Raw genomic sequence first — 20,894 nt, forward strand, 5'->3', positions numbered from 1 at the left:
CCCGCTTGGCGAGTACGGGACGGAAGGCGCTGCGGCGGCCCCGGAGCACCCATCGCGAACGAAGAGGATAGGCCTAAAGCCAGTTGACTGAAGAATGCGCACGTAATCGTGGACGCCCGAGCGGACTCCGGATGCCTTGGATGTTGTGCCGATGCGTCTAGTGTGCGTAAGGGCCCTCTGTGAGGTGTGTCTGCGACGATCTCTCTGTCTTGCTCTGTGGCAAGCACATACGGGCCGTATGCGTCCCGTGCGGGAAACGAAAATGGAGCAGAACGTGCTGCGTTTCATACATTGAGGAAGACTGTGCGGCCTCCAATGTCTCGGCAACGCAAGCATTCCCGGTTGGGGGTCATATTTCTGCGTGTAATCTGTGTGTTACCTCTGCGACCTGGATTTGACTGTCATTTGCGTTAGGATTGTCTGTGTGTTCCTATGTGTGCGATACGTCGTAACTTGGCGGCCCCGAGACAAGCAACACGGCTCGCATTCCTACGATAAAGTGCTCGTCCCGCGTCCGGCGTCCCGCGTTTTGTTGTGGTTTGGTCGCAGTGATAACGTACCATGACATCGATCAGCGCTTGCTTTGTCTGAGTCGCACACTGTGATGACTAGCGATGCGATCGTTAGCGTATTTGCAATTCGTGTTGTTGCAGCATTGCGTTTCTGGATTTGGGGTAACAACAGCGGTGTCGATTACGTGTTCTAATTCGTGTTATTCTTATGTGTGCGTACTCTTGCCTTTGTTGCAGCATGCGCGAATGATCGAGCGGATGACAGTGTGAAACTATTACAATATCAATCAACGCTTGAAGATGAAAGCTGTGCGTAGTACCCTCTCCTCCACATCGTACTGCCACCCACAGTGGCCAAACGCCGTTCTACCAATCGAGTAAGTACTGCGCGTGTTTATTGCCTGTGTACCGTCGTTTTCATAGTACAACGTTGTGATGATCACGTACGCGCAGCCTAGCTATCGCGCACTTCCGCAGCGATTGCTGTCGGAAGCAGCGAGCGTCTTCGTGATAGTGCGACGTTAGCTCTCGGTGAGCTCCGCCATTTGCTCTAAATCGTTTTTGCCAGTTGTGTGAACTTAGAGGCGGTTTCTCCATTATCTACAGCACAAGACCCAGCCTGTGGCCTTGGAACGTTAAAATGTACCGATCACGAATTTTTAAAGTTTTACGTACAGTGAGCTTTGATGCGCAAAATCTCTGATGCAAATGTTAAACAAATTTCTCATGACTGATCAGCTGATGGATGTGTAAATGAAAAGCACTGTTTTAGTGTCAGGGTGGTGCGAGCAATCATGGCCCTTCTCCCACGAGAGCAGTTTCTCAGGCTTTGGATCTCCTCGAGTGCCTGCGATGGTGATGTGTTGTCGCACAAATAATCTGAAAAGCCTACCTACACTGTATACTTTCTTTTATGTTTGGCTTGATATGTTCTGACCTCATATACGACATATAATTACATTGACTCTAACGCTTTCTTCTGCATTATGTGTTTTGCTTCACCGTCATCACTACCTGGTGTGGCATCGTGTGGATGGATAGGTCAATCCTTATGATTTCCATTTAAAATTATTTTTATTCCATTTCACTTAGCTGTGCATGAGCATTGAGTCACTTAAAATTATGCTCATTTTATTTTGTCATTGATTTAATCAGACTTACTCATCAGTGACTAGATGTGTATGTTTGGTCTGTCTACATTCAAAGCAAGATGTTCCTTTTTCAGCAGTTCATATGCTAGGTGCAGATGACACTCCCTATTCCTTGCACAAAACTAGAAAGCAAATCTGGTAATATGGCATTATGAATATGTACAGTGGTGTACAAAGCATTGACACACCATATGATATGGGTCCCAACAAATTCACAGCTGCCAATCATTAAAGTAAGAAAAATGGGTATATTAGAGGAGTTTAGATGTAAATTTGAGCCTTATTCGGATGCTATGCAGTTTGATTATTGAGTATATTTTTGTACAGATCGCAAATATTTCATTTTACTATCTCTTCACTTTCTAGAGCATATATGATTAGGTGTCTGTATATTAGGAGACGGCAAGAACAGTGAAAAGAAATTACTTTTCAACTCTAAATTGTTGCAGTTTCACCATGTGCTGTGATATTCCTTAAGCTTTCTCCTTTTCTTTGTTAAGGCCCGAGTCAAGTACCCAGCAGTAAACACAATGAAACTGTCTTTATGCAGGCTACTGCCAGAGCTGCTCTGGGAGCGAGACAGATGTCTCCACATCGACTGAGAACTTGAGTGCAGAGGAACGACTTGCCCTGAGACGCGGGGAGCGACAGGAACCCCAGGGCGAGGAAACAGCGCTCACCGAGGACGAGCTCAGCTCGCGTTCCAACACTCTTGTGATTCGAAACAACAGTTCCATTGATGGTTTTACATCACCATTCTATGGGAAACCACCTGAGAGTGGTCCTGTAAAGGGCATGACACCGTTGCCAGCAGCAAATGCGCCTGTGCGTGAAATCACCGAGATACCCAAGCATTACTTGGACCAGTCGGAAGTGCTCAAGCACCTTGCCAAGGAAGTACACAAGGACCCTCAATGTGTACGCAAGGGCTCCACGGGAAGCTTCTCCTTTTCCCATTCACACAACGACCTCAGCCAGGTGAGCTACATTTGTAGTGTGCATCTCTTTTGAAGCTATGAAGCAAGCTGGGGCATCAACAGTGTCTTTTTGTTGGGTGCGAGAAGGTGGGGGTGGCGGTGGGCAGGCTGCACAATCCAGGGACAGGAATAGTTGGAGGGCATTGAGTGAATTAGAGCGATGATGATAATGATGGTGATTATGATGGTGCAATGACAGATCAAAAGTTACAAATTGTAGTAAGGAATCTGCCACAATGTACTGCGACTAGGGTGATGGCAGAAATAATCTGTGTGTGTGTGTGCAGCTTCAAGTTCAGTACTATATATGTCTATTGCAAATGCAGTATCAGTATGTTCTGCATTATTTGACAGACTTCTGTGGTATGTGTGGCAGTTTGTGAGCTGGGCACTCGGATCATTCATTCCGAATCGGTACAGTTGTGAATCAATGTTTCCCAATTTTGAGTTTATATTAAAATCCTGTGTGCCATGTTTTACTGCAGGGCATGGGAAACTAGCAAGAAATTTGTATTGGCAGCAATTTTTATATGTTTCTTGCATTTGCTAATAATACTTTTGGATAAAAACATGTGTCGGCTGTGGCGCTCGCCTCGAGTAAACAATGGAAAAAGCCTTTCTGGGCAGTTGTGCTTTGGCTTTGTGGCCTTGATCCACAAGCAGACTACTTTTTTTTCCCCGTTGTATTCTATAGCACCTGTTTTATCAGCTCTGTGCAGAGTTCGTATGAGGCAGCACAAAGGTATGCAGCAAACATGTGTAGCTTTGTACTTCTTACCACTCGTACGATTCCATTTTAATGTTGTTAAGGTTTATGAAATTCAGCATTTGCACTGTATAAGTTTCACTGTTAAAATGTTGGTGCAATAGAACCGATGCTCTCTTTTCTCCTATGGATATTCTTTTTCAAACAATATTGTCGCCCAGAGTTCATGCTTATTGCATATAACACTCACAAAATATTGTACTTGCATGCCCCATTTGTCCCGTATACTGTCTGTAACTATCACATGTGTGAAGTACATGTGAGGCTTTCTATGCTTACACTTCCATTCACTTTAGGAATTTAGAAGGCAATGTGGGAATATGAGGGCATTGTGTTTGTAAATTGATATGGCATGTGCTATGTGAGAACAAAAATCACAGTCTTGAGGCAGTGGTTATCATGATGGTGATGTGTTTTGACCTGAATAACATTCAAAACTCACTAGAACCTGAACATTTTCAGTTTCCAGTTTGCAATAAAAAATACACTGTTAAGCGTGACATTTGGTCACCGCTGCTTTTTCTGCCTGTATTGCTTAACAAGTGAGAATGTGTAGGGTACGAAGTGCAGCTTGTACTTTCATTGCCTCCTGCACACTCAGTTTGCAACTGCTAATCTTATTTCTAGCTTGCTTGCCTCCTTTGCTATCAATAACTCTGCCGAATGCCCATGTTGTAATATTGAATTGCTCATGCTGCTAGCCTGTTAGCATTGTGTCTGTGGAGCGGCCTCCACATAGCATGCTAATTGTGATTGGGCCGTCTATTTATGGCTGTGCATTATATGGCATCATGAGGTTTGGCGCTTCTTGCCCTGAGTGCAACAACAGGTTCGTATTTGTAGCCTTTATCTGACGAAATTTAGTTGGAATCCAACACGGTTCAATTTCAATGCAGATTATCATCAGTTCATAATGCTGATTACTGTCAGTTCATGCTTAGCTATTATTTAGCAATCTGCTGTCATGGCTTGTTTGATTTCTTCGATTATTATCGGTGTGCAGTGAATGCACAAAAAACAAAAAGTTGGCATAAACTCCTACATAATGCATATTGTGGGTGGACCTAGTAGATTACTAAGGGAGCCAGGTAGCGCATTCGCCAAATGACGAGCTGTACTTGTGCCACACTGGCCCCACTTGCCGAGGCAGGCTGGCCTGCTTCACAGTTTTTCATGTCTCACCCTCATGTTTTATTGCATCCTATTTGCTGCCCCTTCATTTCTCTTATCCTCATGGGCTTGTGATTATCGAGACACATACACGCATTTAAAAAAATCGGTAGATGTGTTCAACAACATCAAAATTCCCCTGTTTCTCTCATTCTTGCAGGTTGTGAATGGAGGCAGCAGCTCTCCACGTTGGAAGGTGGCAGCAGCTGACATTGAGGCAGCAGCAAGTGGAGGCGTAGGTGGTGGTAGGGGATCGCCGCCACGCATCTTTTCGCAGCACCAATCAATGCAGCAGCAGTACCAACAGCAGTTGCAGCAGCAAACCAACATGGCTGCTGCTGCAGCTGCACTTCTTTACCAGCAGCAACAGCAGCAGCAACTACAGCAGCAGCAGCAACTACAGCAGCAGCAGCAACTACAGCAGCAGCAACAGCTACAGCAGCAGCAACTACAGCAACAGCATCAGGCACATGCTCGTCCCAGTGGAAGTGCCATGACCTTGGAACCGGAGACTGCAGTGCAGGCGGTGCAGCAGTTGCTTGAAGAGAATAGCGCTCTGAAGGCTGAGCTAGACATGTACTACAGCAAGGTGTCCCGGCTGCAGCGGCTGGAATTGGAGCTTCAGAAGCTACAGAACGACCATGACAGCCTAGCACAGTCAACAGAAAAGCGTGAACGCTTGCACGCTGCCATGCAGTCTCGCCTTGAGCGGGAGCTCAGCAAGTCACAAGAGGTGTCACGCCGGCTCAAAGGTAGGCCTTTTATGGTCATCATGAAGACGGAGGCAGCTGTGATTGCAAGCACTTTGTGAAAAGCATGAGGGTCATTTCGAAGTGTAGTCAGGCAGTGCAGTTGGGCTACCCCGTGGTCTGTGTAGCATCTTCCCGTGATTTTGTTAGTGTGGATGCTTTTAAACTATATGGCTGATTCCATGGTACTGCGGTTAACCTGATATCAGCAAGGTAATTGAGTGTGCAGACACCACAGACACATGTTGAATGTGTTTTCTTACCATCACTGCTTGCAGCATTGGCCAAAAAATCATCCATTACCAGCATAGTGTTACCATTGTGAAAGGATGGCAGCACTGGTCTGTCATTGTTGAACTAGTCTGTATTGCCTGTCTATCATCAGCCATACGATTCGGGTCATGCGCGACCAAAAGCTAGTTTGTCATTTTACTCGCAATTGCTAGAAAGTGGCGTGGTTGTCATTGGTGAGCCACTGTGCTTTTTTGGGAGGTTAATCATGCCTAAAAATGACCACGGGAATAGAGAGGAGATAAAATTATGAGAAGCCTAAATTTCAGCCATCCTCGTCAGTCAGTGCTTTTAAGACCATTATTAAGGGGAAGGATAAGCCTGCCTTCTTGTGGCTTGCACTTATTGAGGCATTGTGTGGTGGGTTTACATATAGCTAAGGTTAGACCTCTAAGCTTTCAAGCTCTTGCTCACCTTGATCACCTCGATTCAGGGGAGGGCTGCACCACCCCTCAACTGAAATGGTCACTATTCTTTGATAACACTCCTTGGCAGTTCCTGAAATACAATTTTGGGATTTGACACTTTTAGCATTGGTAGGGTGTTTCTCAAGAAACTGTTTGTCACAGGTCAGTAAAGAGTGCTTTCGTAGCATAGTGGCTGTTTCCTTTCACGTGAGGGGCAGCAATTTCGTCTTGTTAATGGAGTTAAATGGGGTAGTCATTGAGGTCAGTTTGCAATACAGTTGTAACCCTTAGACCTCTGTCAAGGCCTTAAATGCATTGTGGCTCAGACTAAAACCTCCGTTAGCATGTACAAGTTACTATTTACTAGAGAAGTAAACCAGAAGAAGGGCATAATTATTAATGAGCATGTGCCCAGTAATTTATGTGACACTGCACAAAATGAGGTCAGAAAGGGCAAGGGGACAAGACAGGCAGTAATATGAGCTTGCACACACCCCATATTGGGAACAAAAGTTGTGTTCCTTCATGTCTTCTTGTGTGTGTGTGTGCGCGTGCGCATGCACTTGCACAGGTCATATTGACCAAGGGAACCAAAACAGCACTTGGTAGTTTTCTGTGTCATCGACCTAAAAAGTCAGCAAACACGAGGGCTTGTTCTTTAGGAATGATCCTTGTATTTCACTGTGGGGCTTATTCATGCACAGCTGTATCTAGAACCGCATTTTCATGCAAGGAAGGTTAAATTGTATTTGTTTACTTTACTTGTACAGAGCAACTGGATACCACGCTGGCACAGCTGTCCATTCGATCGGTAAGTGTTGCAATGACTACTTACATCACATCTAGTTCTTTCTTTTATGTACTGCCAAGAGTTCTAAAATGTGTCATGCATTTGAATCGCAGCTGCCAGATCACGGTGACTCTGAACTGAAGAAAGAAGTCAGCAGAAGGGATGTGCTAATTGCACAGCTTCTCACGCAAAGTAAGTAACCCTTCATTTAGTTTTGCATACACATATACGAGATACCCAATCTGAGGTGACTCGAGTGCAGACATATGTGTGCAACTTCATTTAACGATAGGTGCACAGTGAGAGATGTTCTATTCATGTAGTACTTGTGGTATTCTTGTAACATTAATCATTATATATTTGCCTAAGGGAGTTTTGCAGCCGTGCAATTCCTGTTTTGCTTTACGCAGACAAGGAGCTGACTGCTGAGAAGGAGCGCAAGGAGATCGAGCTACAGGCACAACGAGCGACGCTGCAGGAGCAGCGCAACCACATCGATATTCTTGACAATGCACTGAACAATGCACAAGCCAACGTGGTCAAGTTGGAAGAAGAGGTAGGAACTGGCAACATGCCTGCTTGAAGGATGCGTCCACATGCAAACTATATGTGCATGTGTGCATGTGTGTTGAATGATAACATTTTTCCATAGTGTAACAGGTTGTTTGACTCTGGGATCTCCAACCACTACATCCTCTTCCGTGCATTTCACTGTGCGTGTTTATATAGTCGTCGTGCGCCCTGCTCTGTCTGGGCCTCGGGTATACTACTTGGGTTGTCAATGGGGCATAGATTTGGTAAATTTATGATGTTGAGCACACTGAGTATTGTGAGCTAATTGTCTAGACTTCTAGTTATAGTTCTTGACATGCAATGTTAGCATTATATTCAATCTTGTTCTGTTAAGTAGTGGAATTTTTTAAAACCTGCCTGTCATTGTTTCCTTCTACTTCTTTGATGTGTTCGAGAAACACTGTGTCACACTATGTTTTCCTTTTTTTTTATTTGCAGTGTCGCAAGAAGCAGTTCTATGTGGAACGGGCTGGTCAGCTTCAGAAGCATCTAGCTGAAATGCAGATGGCAAGTGAACGGAGGCTGCAAATGGAGAAGCGTTTCCGAAGCCAGCTGGAGCGGGATGTAGAAAACCTAACCGCACAAAAGGTGGGTCACCTGTCTCTGTCTTATGACACACATTGCAGGAGCTTTCTGTACTTTTTGACGGACTTTCTCAGTTGACTGCAGTTATTTTGTCACAGCATACATGCTCAAATGATTCTCATTCGAATAAATTCTTTATTTGCTTTTCTGTTTCTTTAATAATGCCAACCCTACAGATTTGTTCCTGTAGATATATGATACCAGGTCATTTTGAGTACTTTAGGAATATTCTTCACAATTGGTGTGTTTGAAACCTATGTTGCTCATCCCCGTATTTCTTTTCTTATTATTCATTTTTTTGAACACTGCTAGTTCCAGGTGTTCATACACAACTTGTGCACATGTACCATGTGCATAATAAAAAAATCTTGGTTACTCTGTTGCAGCTCTGAAAAGAAAGAAAAGCTAAAAATGAAAATCAAGGGGAAAAAAATGCTGTAAATGGAGCGCTGTAGCTTTTCATAGTGCACCACTAAAATGTGCTGTTACATGTATAATTGGGTAACTCTTTGTTAAATGTGAATGCTCAGTTCTATTTCACATTTTAACTTCGCATTCTAACCAAGTACTCTGAAAAGTGTGACTCACTGAGCAGGAACTCAAGGAGGCTCACAGGCAGTGTTAAAAACAATTTCATTCACATGCCAGGATATTTAGAGGTGTGCTTCCAGAGATTAGCTAAAGTTGCAGGTTGGCAATACTGCTTATCAACAGCAGTCTGCCCATTGCTTGCTGTGTAAAATGTGTCTAAAACGCATCTGATCTGCTGAGTTGTTAGTAAAATTGCTGAATTTTTTGTGCCTTCAGACCGATGGTAAATCACCTAGCAATCCAAGAAAGGAGTCGGAGGATGTGGAGATCCTCAAGAAGACATTGAGAGAGTATGAGGAGAAGATAATTGGCCTGGAAAATGAAGTGGCAAAGGTGGGTAGCCAGTCCAAAATGGAAGGGCATATGTGCCATGTGAGCAGCATGTGAAATTCTCGGTCACATTGTAAGCCTCGTATTGTTTTCTATGCTTCCAGTGGGAGCAGAGATACCTGGAGGAAAGCACAATGCGGCAAATCGCTGTGGATGCTGCTTCTGTGCCAAAGTACGTAATGCTGCACAACTTGTTTTTGCTGTTGTTGGTTGTTGCAGGCATGGTTTTAGCATAGACTCTCCTACCAAGTGGCATTTTCACCATCATATGCTGTATATATGCCAGGCATGGAGAAGTGCGACATACCGGGACCACACAGATAACGATGTACCACGTAAAATGCTACCAGCACCATTTTCTCTTGGTTCAGATCTCGTCTCAATCTGTGATGTGGTAATACAGCTGACCAATTTTTTGCTCAACAAGGGTACTAAAAAAAATGGCCAAACACAGTGGAATCTTGTTAATTTGAACTTCCAGTTTATTCTAGCTGATGTCGTGGTCTTGTGAAAATTATTTGTATTTTAATGTGCGAAAACGCCCGATAATTCAAATGTATAAGCGTTTGGAGCGGTTCATTCGAACATACCACTTCGGCCGACCATGCTCTCTGCTATGCATCAACTCATGCGCCGGTGCATCCAACCCGGCAGTGCGGTCGTGCACTGGTTGCTGCTCCCATCTATGTATGGGCCTGCTTTGATGCCTCATCATACGGTTCCAATGTAACTGTGCTGTCTTATTGGCAACATTGCTGCGCTGTTGAGTTGGCAATCTTAAGTGTAGTCAATCTTAAGTGCAGTTTGGCACTAAATCAACGAAGCGTCTGATAAACGGTCATCCCAAAAAGACAATCACGTTCCAAAAACCAAACTAGACACCATATTGCATTCAAAATTTGTCATTGCTATACATTGCTTCAATAGTGCTCATGACAGTGCCACCAGTAAGTCGAAATGATTGGTTAGTGACTGTGTTTTAGTTGTGCAGATGGCATTGAAATGGTGTAGTGGATAGTTGTGTCCAAGTGCTGAGTTCTCCACCAAATGGATAATGAGCACAAAGATCAGAGCTGGCATGCTTGTAGGGGATGCCTAAACTTGCTTCAAAAGTTTGCCATTGCCTGATGCACTTCTGTGTGTTGTGCCTTTTGTGAAATTTGAAAAGCCATAGTGGAAATGTTAAGTCTCTACAACTTGCGATCACTTTCACATTGTTTGCAGGGATGCCAAGATAGCTGCGTTGGAGCGTACCTCCCAGGAGAGCGAGAAGCTGATTGCACAGGTCCGGTCAGAGAAGCTCAAGCAGATGGACGAGCTATATGCATCGCAACGAAAGTGTGCTGAGCAGGAAGGAAAGTAAGTGCTTCCTTGGCCTTGCCATTTGCGAGCAATGACTTTGCTTTACTGTTTTTCTGGCAAAATTAGCAGCAGTGACGTGGTGTATCATCAGCTGCTTGGCCATTGTTCTATGGATGTTACAGTGGATGACTGTTGTAGGTTCATTGCGTATAGTTTTCAGGTTCTTTGTGTATGCATGTGTAACCAGGGTTCTCCCCAGAAAATTTTGAGAGGTGAACATTTGAGGAGCAGAGGTGGGGGCACAGGCACATACTGAATAATGATAACACAACAGATGTTCGAGTGCAATCACACAACGCAACAATGCAAGAGACATATCTGCTAATGCAGCTTACGGGTGCTATTCTGGATACTTGTTAAAAACTCAAGGTCACCTTATCTGATTGGTTGAGAGTGCCAAAAGAGAGAAAGAAAAAAAAAGACCGGTAGGGGACTTTCTCTCGTTTTTATTATTGCGATAGCAATTATATGGACACTCCAGGAGCACATCGTCATCGTCTTCGAGAGGTTCCGTATAAAGTCCACGGCCGATGAAATCGTCGCCGTGCGCCGAATGCTCTTAATGCAAGTGAAAGTGTGTGAGGGTGAACCGGCAATCGCGGCTCAATCGCACGCACGCAAGGGCGGGAAGTGGAAAGGAAGCGTGCCGTCCAGTCGGTTCTCCGCGCTGCCCGAGCGACCGCGCATGCACGCCGGGCCGCAAGGCTCCGGGGCGTGGGTAGCAAGGGGGGAGGCTGGGTACTACGCCGCGCGCTCCCGCCCGGGCAGCTGTATCTTGAAAGCCATCTGCAGCGAGGGCAGTGTCCTTCCTGTTTGCACTGTGTTTTCGTGGCTTAATTCGCATTGATGCCAGCGGCAGGACATAGGTCAATTCGGTCGCTGCTGCGCTTACTCACTACAATGCTTTGACAGCGACTTTCTGCAGTCATCGAGTGAGATGCGTTCATGTTTGCTTGTGCGCGCGTGACACCATGCTTGTTAATTTAGTTCGTATGCCTCTGTTTACAAGTTTATATGGCCAAGAAAACTACTATCCTTACTGCGTATAGCTGTCCACTAGTTTGCTATCGCAATCGATGCTTTGCCCTTCGAGCGAAACTGCAACTTTTCGTGTTTGTTATTATTTTTTAAAATTCTATTGCGGGGGAGGCGACGACGCATTGGGTTTTGCCCTTTCTTTCTGTGCACCTGTCTCCTTTCTTTCGCGCTTCTTTCTGCGGCCATACCAGCTACGCACGTTGAGAAATGCCACACGGGGATGCCACACGGTCGCACTTTCCGAGGTCTAGTACCGCGATCGTTCACGTTCACCGCCAGCTTCCTGGCCTTTGTTTCTTGCTCTTGAGCGTGTGCGGCTACTTCCCGCCAGCGTCCATTCTTGCCTGTAACAGCGCGCTTGTGGAAGGCGGCCCCTCGCGCTCACAGCTTCTACTGCATAGGCACAGAAAGTTGTCCCCAAGTACAGAAAACTTAACCCGAGAGGTAGGCGGTGGTGGGCGGGTGGTCATAGAGGTGGATGGTAGGTGGGAGTGGTGGGCAGCAAAACCACCGCCACCCACCGTGGGGAGAACCCTGTGTGTAACGAATGTTGTTTGGTGAACCACCTTAAAGGTTGGCCTGGTGTGCTGCCTGCAGAAGAGGATCGGACTGAAATATATTAGATTACAGGTGCCTGCTGCCCTCAGTAATTTTTGTCAATTTCTATTTGAAAGAATAGCATGACAAAGTTACGCAGAGAATCAGAGTGGCAACGGTTGTTTTATATCATAGGATACTGGAGCACTGTGCATTTGGCTTCCTGCATATGGCTGCACATAATTGCACGGGATTTCACAGTAACCAGGAGTAGGACTCTATAATCACCAATGCATGCATTGACCCAACATTTTATTGAAATCTTGCTGTAATAAAGGTGCTTGCTATGGGCCATCCTAAGCATTTTAAATATGTATCTCAGTAGGCGCTAGAAATGCAATCCGAGCAGCCATTTGATCCCTGGTTATGTATTTGCTTGTTAAATACATACGGCCGTGGTATCTGCGCTACGTAGCACGACCGCAGCTACAAGCAACTGTAGTGCATATGTGCAGCGTTTGCTTTGTGCACGACAGGGCGTGAGTGCGTGCTCATATGCTCCAGTCTGGCTGTGCTACGTGGTGCAGACTGGCTTTATCCTGCACTAGCTTGACCAATGGATAGTAGCCACATCCAACTTGCGCATTTTGAAGCGCTATCAATAGCTCAATATAAAGCAAGGTCAGCCAAGGCATCTAACCAGGAGCGGCCAGCAGTGAGCTCGTGCGCACTGGCAAGCATGTATGTAGTCTGACCTTTAGTTTCACATGGTTCGAGGCTAGTTGAGTGTTCAAAACTAGTTGGAATTAGCAAAACCCGAGGGCTACGGCACCGATATCGGAAAAGCAGGGTGGCCAAAGTTTAATTCCCATGCGGGCGGCCGCGGCCAAGCATGAGCAGACGATCGTCTACTTCTGGAAGTACGTACTTATTATCGAAATTCGAGAGCAGGTTTTCGCTTACTTCAGCTTGTTTGTTAAACTGCGTCAATAAGTATGCACAGTAACAGTAAGAAGTGCGCGCACTGGACCAAATGTCCTTCTTAATTGATGTCAGCTGTTGGTCAATAGCAGCTGCTTATGGGAATCTGCTATATTGCGAAATAAAGCAGCCCGAAAAGAGTGAGGAGGAGGCTTCTGTTGAAAAGAGAGTGTGTGAGAGAAAGGTGACTTGGCGCTCCATTTGCGAGCTCAACGCGCTGCACACAACTGCAAAATTTGGCTATGTTCATAGCAGCGTATTCTAACCACGGACTCTTTTTTCACGGAGTCCGAGGGGTGGTTCAGGGCACCTTTAAGAATGGCAAAGGTGGAAATGAAAGGACGCAATCTAGTTAGGCCTAACTTGCTCACATTTTGTTTGTGTCTAATAATATATGCCACTGTCTAGAAAGGTTGGGCTGTGTGGTTTCCATGGAAATACTAATCAAGTCGTGCTTCTCCGAGCGGGATTTGAAAACTTAAGGAGCTGAGATTGAGTAACAGTGCTACATAAAAGACAAAGGCCTGTAGACATGACAGTGCCGTAATATTCATATTTGTGTGCTCTCACGGAGCATGTGACTTGAGCCCCATCTTCACGCGTGCCCTTCTTGCTGTGTGCAGGCTGAAGGACCTGGAGTCCCGGCTCGCAGAGAAAGATGCCATGATTCGGGTACTGCAGCAGCACTCCCAGGAGAAAGACGCGGTACTGCAGAGTGCTGTCATGGGGCGACCAAGGCATGCCCGGGCAGCTTCCTCTGTGACATTGGGCTCTGCCGCTACGGGGGCAGCTGCACATCGCAGGACAGGCAGCAAGGACGAGATTGGTGAGAATGCCGCTGCCATTATTTGTGGTCCATGCCTGGAAGATACCTTTTTGATACATTTGTCTTGGAATTGAAGGAAGATATTGTCATGCATGATAGAATTTTACGTACGCATGACCCATTCCATGTCACAAAATTGAGAACCTTGTGTCACGCATGTAGGCGACAGCAAGAAGCACACAAGACAGAATGCTAGCATTCTGTTTGTGTGCTTTTTGCTGTCGAGTCACAGCTTGTGCTGTTTCCAGTGACACACACACAGAACCACACACACACATGCATAAAGAGAGAGGAGTTGTCAGCAGCAAAAGTGTTGTTACTCCTGCCTTTGTATGTAATTTACTTAGCTTGCACAGTTCTTCCTTTTGAAGCTGCATTGAGGGGATCAACTAGTCAAAGTGAACAGGTTACTCCCAGTCCCACTTTTGCTTCCAGTTTGCCTCCTCCTTGCTAAAATATCACTGAAAGTGCAGTACAGTGAGCTCGCCGTAACAGAAAGTAGGCTAATTTCGGTTAATTAAAACAAAGCTAAATATTTTTGTTGGGCTGCTGTGTTTGCAATGCACTTTCAAGCTGCCGTACTCAAGCAAGACAAGCAAGTATTTCAGTTAATTTGGACTTTATGGCTAAACATGGTAGGGGAATGAAACAAAAACCAGCTTTAAAGAGGACATTCATGATGTGTAAATAGTCAAAGAGAAGCCCATGTCTCAGATTAAGGCTACTGCATGCATTTGTTGATGCGCAAAGCAACAATATGGTGCAACAGACACAGTTGCTGCCAGGTCATGCATGAATCTTTTCATATCGCTGCACTGACCATCTAGCTACTGGAATGCAACGAGAAATGCATGTGTAATAAACCACATTCTACATTGGCCCATATTTGTATCCACTTTGGCTCATCCAAGATTTCGATAATTCAAGCAAAATTCTGTTGATCTAGAAATTATAACTAATGCAGCTTTAGGTGCTTCCTTCTATTTGTGTTTGATTCTGCAACAGATAGTTCTGAACTGACAGAATGGAACTTGTTTCAGGCTCTTCTAGTCTCTCCGGTGTGGTCACCAGTGAAGCAGCAGCTAGTGCAACAAGTACTTCAGTCTCGCAGTCACAGTGCTCAGATTCCAAGAAGAGCATCGATGAACAGCTCAAGGAGTTTGGGTCCCGACTCTCCAACAAGGTCAGGAACATTCTGTCTTTATGTCATATTGTTGCTAGTTCATTAAGCCTTTGGCTCATTGAATGAATGTTTTACTTTCTCGCTTTGTTTTGTTTACATTCTGGTTGTTTACCTGAAATTCAGCATATATCAACAAGTACATTGATCATAAAGTACTGCCCGCAATGCGAGGTTTACAGGAAGATGACGTTTGAAGGGATAAATTGTGATTGAACAAGGGACGTCTCAGGCTGGAGCCAATGTTTCAGTGTTTCCGTATCCTGGTAAAAACCAGTCTCCTTGCCAAAACGTTAGTGCCAGGCTGAGACATCCCCTTGTTTGACTACTGTTGCCCAGAACATAGTTTTTCTGTTACATGCCATCGCTTCGGAAGAATTGTGTGGCTGTGATGATGAGGCTTTTGCAGACCGTTTCAAAGAGGTTGTGTTTAACGATCACACAACTTCGGTCAGTATGATAAGCAGGATCTGGTTGCTTTTCAAACTGCAGATGTGGCAGAAATACCCACCGTGGTAGCCCTGTGACCATAGTGTTGCGCCGCTGAGCTCGAGGTGACCGGTTCAATTCTGGCCATGCTGGCTACATTTCAATGGGTGCAAAATAAAAATTTAAAAACACTCAAATACTTGGGTTTATGTGCACATTGAACAATCCCAAGTGGTCATAATTAATTAGGAGTCCCCCACTACCTTGTGCCTGATAATTCGATTGTGTTTTGGCACGTAAAACCTCAGAATTTAATTTAATGTGGCAGAAATATTTTATCATAGTTAGCCATAGGTGCCTTGCACAGTTATGTATTGTAACTTTCACATAACTGACTGTGTGACTCGCTGCCCACAAGTACTCAGTCTTGGTGAAAATGAATTCTACTGTAGTAGTTGTGGTCATAATGCAGTTGTAGCTTGCTCGAGTCACCATTCTGAAGGTTTGCAACTCTTTGCATTGCAGTTTTTCTTTTAAATCACCGGCAACATTGATGGGCGTATCGGCTCGTGTCGAGGGAAATGAGGTAAACGCATGGGTGTGAACTATGAATGATGAAAATCCATAGTGCCCACTGTGTTGTTGCTGTGTGCTTTCTAACAGCCTGAAAAGCTCAATGTTTGCTACCATAATTTGTGATAACTATATCATGGATGCGATATGTCCTAACCGTGTGCCTACTTAAGACAAAATAAAGCTAATTGTGTGTAATCTACTATGTTTTGTTTCTGTGCTCGGAAGGTGTAATGCAGATGCACAGCATGGCATAAATTGACATAAATTGAACTGCATGGCATTATGTTTGGTTTATAGAGCTGTCCTTGCCCTATGTGTGTTGCGTGTGAGTAAGGAAAAATATGCTCCCTTTTTTGTAGGGAGTTCATATCTAGCTTATCGTAGGTAACTTTGGCATCGTGGATTGCTGCTATGAGAATGTACTAGCATCAATATACTTGGTTTGCTTTGATAATGACTTTGTGTGAAATTGCGGTACAAAATTATGAACTTATTCCCACGTTGGCATTTAAACTTGTGGTTTGATTTTCTTACATTTCACTAGCATTAAAATCATGAATAGTCTTCCTTGCGCCAAACGAGGATGAGATTATTGCTATAGCATTCACTTCTAAGAAGCTGCACATATGCACGCTTTCTTCAGCTGTGCTTTGATGAAGAGATGGGCACTACTACAAGTTGCTCATCCCCTTCAATCATTAGTATTTGTGTCATGCTTTGCCTACATCACAGGATGCTTTTGTGCCATGCCAATGTGTAAGGCGCAAAGTAATATGTCAGTACTCCTTCATTAATGGAGCTGACCCAACACAGAACACTGGAGAAACTTAGAAAGGACAGTGATGGACGTTGTACACTATACATGGCTGGCAGTGACCGCGCTGATGATGTGGCTGGCAGTTTTTACTCACTTTCTTGCAATCTATTTGTTTGCTGCTTCAGGAATCAATAATCGACACATTGCGGCTCGACAACGAACACACCACCACCCGGCTTTGGAGGGTCTGAGGAGAGAGAGCCATCTACTTGCCCAAGCCTGCTGCGATCACTCACTTGACTCATCTGCTGCTGCCCATTCCTGCCTCACTGACTTCTTTCCTCTACGTGCCTTTGTTCTTCCTCAGTGATGACTCCTCACTGCACTCGCACGCACGCATGCCACCATCACACCCACTGCAGCTGAGACAGCTCGCTGGCTGGCCAGCTGGTTTCACTGGCCCCAGTTTGATGTACAAGGAAAACAAGGGAGCTTGGCGAACTTGATTTTCATTTTTCTTTTTAGGAATGCGTTCCTTTTTGTTTTTGACTGTTTCCAACATGGGAGTGCTTGGTAAATGATAGCGTGTGCGGAGTTCATGTCTTTGCTTTTCATGTGCTCGAGTTAGTACGAACAGGAAGAGACACCAATTTCACTGTCATCAGGAGGCACTCTTTTACATTCTTTTGATGTCCTCTCTGTCTTTTACTGGCTGTGCCACTTCTTTTTGTCCCCGAAGTTTCAAGGCAGAGCGGTGTGTGTGTGTGTGTGTGCCAGGTCCCAAAGTTTGCTGTGCTGATATTTACACCACGTGGAAAAGAAACTGGTGAACAATGTTAGTGCCCTGCTTCTAAATGAAGCCTGCATTGTTTTAGACGGTCGTGCCATTACGGTTGGAATCTTGTGTTCTTTTACACTTTATGGAATGTATAACATTCTGGCCCTGGTGCAATCGGTCTCTCCTGCCCCTTTGCATAGCATTGTGAACCTTCTGCGAGACTGTGCACTGCATCAAGCGTGCATGTTAATTTGGTGGGTGCTGGGGGATCCATGGCTTGTTGTAAGGTGTGTGCCTTTTGTGGTGTGATCTGGTGCCTCTGTGAAGAAGCTAGTCAGTGTTTCTTGGTGCCAGCAAAACTAAATTAGGAAGTGTGTGCCGGTCTATAAAATGTGGTTTCACCCTCTCCGTGCTCCAGAAGAGAGCGGACGACTTCCCAGTGTGCAAGTTTCTTTTCTTTCTTCTTCTTTGCTGCTCACTTGTAGCCCGAAGAAGAAAGCGAAAGAATTAATTTAGCTGCGGTCCCTTTTAGTGTTAGTTTTTTAGCTTATTTGGTTGCACATTCTTCATTTGTACCTGCTGTGAAGAGATTGTGTCAGCACCGAGTGCTTAGTAAACTATCTGCTGCCATGAACAAGCCAGTTTGCGGATAATGCTCTCTTGCGCATGTCAAAGAGCATTGGAGAGGGTCACGTTAACATCAGCTGCCTGTTTTAATCAAGCTGATAAGCGGTTACCTGCACATACTCAGTGGCCCCCTCCCCCCTTCTTTTGTGTATTTGTCTTCTTTCTTTTAATTTTCTGTCAATATGATTTGTATTATGGATGCATTGATAACTAGGAGCAAATAATTTGTGCTCCTTGGTGCCTTTCTTGTGCCTCCATTTTGGCAACAAAACGGTTGAAAGAATATTTTAATATATTCCATGTAAATGTTACATTGTTGAAAAGCACTGTAAGATTTCAGTTGTGCCTTCACATTTGTAGAGCCTACAGTTCAGTAAAGCAGTGTTTTAGGAAACAGTTTTGAGCTCTGCACTGCAACACAAGCAGAATATGTTAGTGGCGAGGTTGTCACATTTACATTGTGAAACTTCTACAAGCCACCACTGAGCACAAGTTTAGTCCTAAGGCTTGTGCATTGATGAAAGGTGGAATTCTATGCCACTCAATCATTTGTGGCAGTAGCATGTGCAAGATGATGTCACGATAGAGATACAAGGACTGTAGAAGATATGTGCATTTCTTGTCCAGAACAAAAGAATCTCTTACATATTTTGTCTACACAGCTGATCCATCCCCACGCCGTTTCTGTTAATGGGGTGCCTATTGACAAGGCGGCAGGTGCTATTGCACTCTTTGTGGGAACCATCCTTTTCCTGCAGGAATGACTGACTGTTGTGTACGACTGTGCTGAAACTTTTTATACAGTATTCCACTGTTGACCACGTTCCCCTCTGCCTCGCTGTTGTGACGTGGCAGATTCGATTGTACTAGAACTTAGCTCTGCAACAAGGCACACATTCTCTTAATAGTACTGCATCGCGTTCAAGTCTCTTCAAGAACAAAGTAGGTCCTTTGTGTTCTCGATGCTTGACTCTCACAAGTGTGGCAGCCTTTATTGGGAAGCTCTTTTTTCAAAGTGGAATACTGTAAGAGCTTTTTAGTGTGCTTTAGTAGTGGATCCTTTTACATTTTTGAGCCAATCGAGAGTGCATTGGCACAAGTCTCTGCCACAGGAAAGTGTGAGCTAGCTACATCTGGCAGTCACCTTCGGGGGCTCTTTTTTTTGTTCCAGAACTTCCCATTTCCATTGGAAGTGCTCTGTAGTGCTAAAGGAGACTGTGCCACCTGCCTGCAGTTTGGCTTTGTGGTGTACATATATCTTGTGCTTATCTGTTAGCATATGGGTGCGTGTGTGTGTGTGTATGGGTGTGCTGAGAAAGAAAGTGACTGGCGCATTGAGCACTGTGTGCTGGCCGCATATGCACAATGCCAGAGAATGAAAAGATGTGTTTTGTTTTTCTTTGTGGTGTGTGCTGGCGTAAACAAGCAAACAAAAGCCCACTGTTCATTTGTTTTTCTTGTAATTTTTATTGTTTAGAGCCTTGCTTTTTTTTTTTTTTTTTTTACTGGTACAAAACTATAGCGTAGCGTCAATGACATGTGCTTGCTCAAAAGTGGCAATGTCGGCGTGAATCGGAAGTCTGTCTGACATTTGTAAGCTGTCAAAAAGGGCTAAGGGGACTACAGTGAAATCCTTATAGCCTTTATTTTCTTATCACTTGAGATGTAGCAACATTGTGGACTTAAAAAGCTGGTGTATCCCAGTGTCCCGGATGTTCTCTGGAAACAAAATTTTCTCCTCTGCCTTACTTGGTTAATTTTTAGAAAGAAAAATTCACACATGCCCTCGTGCTTTTTTTGCACCTGTGCATGTTTTTTGGCAAGGCAAACCAGAAAAGCTACCTATATGAATGTTTGGGGATGAGAGGTTACCTGCACTTAAAAAGGGGGGACTGTTCCGATTCACGTTGGCTTCTTTATGTTTATAAATTTTTTTAGACCTTCCTATTCATAAAATTTATTAGTATGCTATCTGCTGTGCAATGTTCTAATTGCTGCAAAAGAAATATATCGTCTAGTCCTGGTGCCATTTATGTTTAGCAAGTTTGTTTTGTTTTACTGCAAGTTTTTTTTTTTTTTTTTTCAAGCACAGAGATAATGTGGGTCATTGGTTATTATCTCAATGTTTTATTCAACAAGGCTGTTTTCTGTATAGTAAGTATTCTGCACTGCTTCACAATTTGTTCAACTGGTGCAGAAGTTAGCCTCCTTATATAACTTCGTGACAAATAAAAAAAAAATGAAAAGAAAAAAAAAAACTCCTCTCCTGTCACTTCATTTGTGAGCTCATTTGCGAGCTAACATACCACATGCACTAGATAGCTTGCAGATTAGATGCTTCAATTACACCACAAGGTCACCCCAGCATGAGCCCTCAACAGGAAGATTATTTCAGCTGTATTAGTAAACTACCATTCTACAATACCGAAATAAGCTCTGCCATGAGAGAAGGCTTGACAAGCCAAAAGAAACAAATGAAAAACAGGTGGTAATGCTGCCTCAAGTTTCTTACTCCAGATCGCCATGACAACGTAGATTGTGATGGTGTTTGCTCATGCTTAGTTAATTTTTTATTATTGAAGATGCACTACATTGTATTTCAAAAGAGCCGAAGACAAGTTCGCAAGTTTTGAGAACATTAACTGGGCCACAACAACCCGAAGCTGAAAAAAAAAAACAGAAAACTTTAATATTGGTGACATCACACTGATGGACTGGGGCTGGCTTTCAACAAAAAAAATAAAAGTTCCTTTTATTTAATAATCAACCCATTACCATAACATGAATGAAAGTAGAGCTTTTAAATAATAGTTAATCAGTATAAACTGATTTACTGCTTCTCTAGAGTCCTTTACAGCTTTGTACCTCACACTTCTGGAATTGCAACCACATGCCAGTCTTGCTTGCCATG

General features: G+C 44.3%; 1 protein-coding gene across 1 annotated transcript; it reads left to right on the forward strand.

The window, feature by feature from the left end:
- Positions 1-752: 752 nt before the first annotated feature.
- On the forward strand, positions 753-20,241 carry LOC119442119 (angiomotin-like). Its single transcript, XM_037706869.2, is given in 14 exon segments — positions 753-863; positions 865-889; positions 2,214-2,641; positions 4,737-5,328; positions 6,794-6,834; positions 6,927-7,005; positions 7,224-7,369; positions 7,825-7,974; positions 8,779-8,895; positions 8,997-9,064; positions 10,117-10,251; positions 13,434-13,636; positions 14,677-14,819; positions 16,764-20,241. Coding segments are annotated over 14 exon segments (2,244 nt in total). The 5' UTR covers positions 753-812; the 3' UTR covers positions 16,830-20,241.
- Positions 20,242-20,894: the final 653 nt, after the last annotated feature.

This window comes from Dermacentor silvarum, chromosome 2 (assembly GCF_013339745.2).
Source record: "Dermacentor silvarum isolate Dsil-2018 chromosome 2, BIME_Dsil_1.4, whole genome shotgun sequence".
Classification (NCBI taxonomy): domain Eukaryota; kingdom Metazoa; phylum Arthropoda; class Arachnida; order Ixodida; family Ixodidae; genus Dermacentor; species Dermacentor silvarum.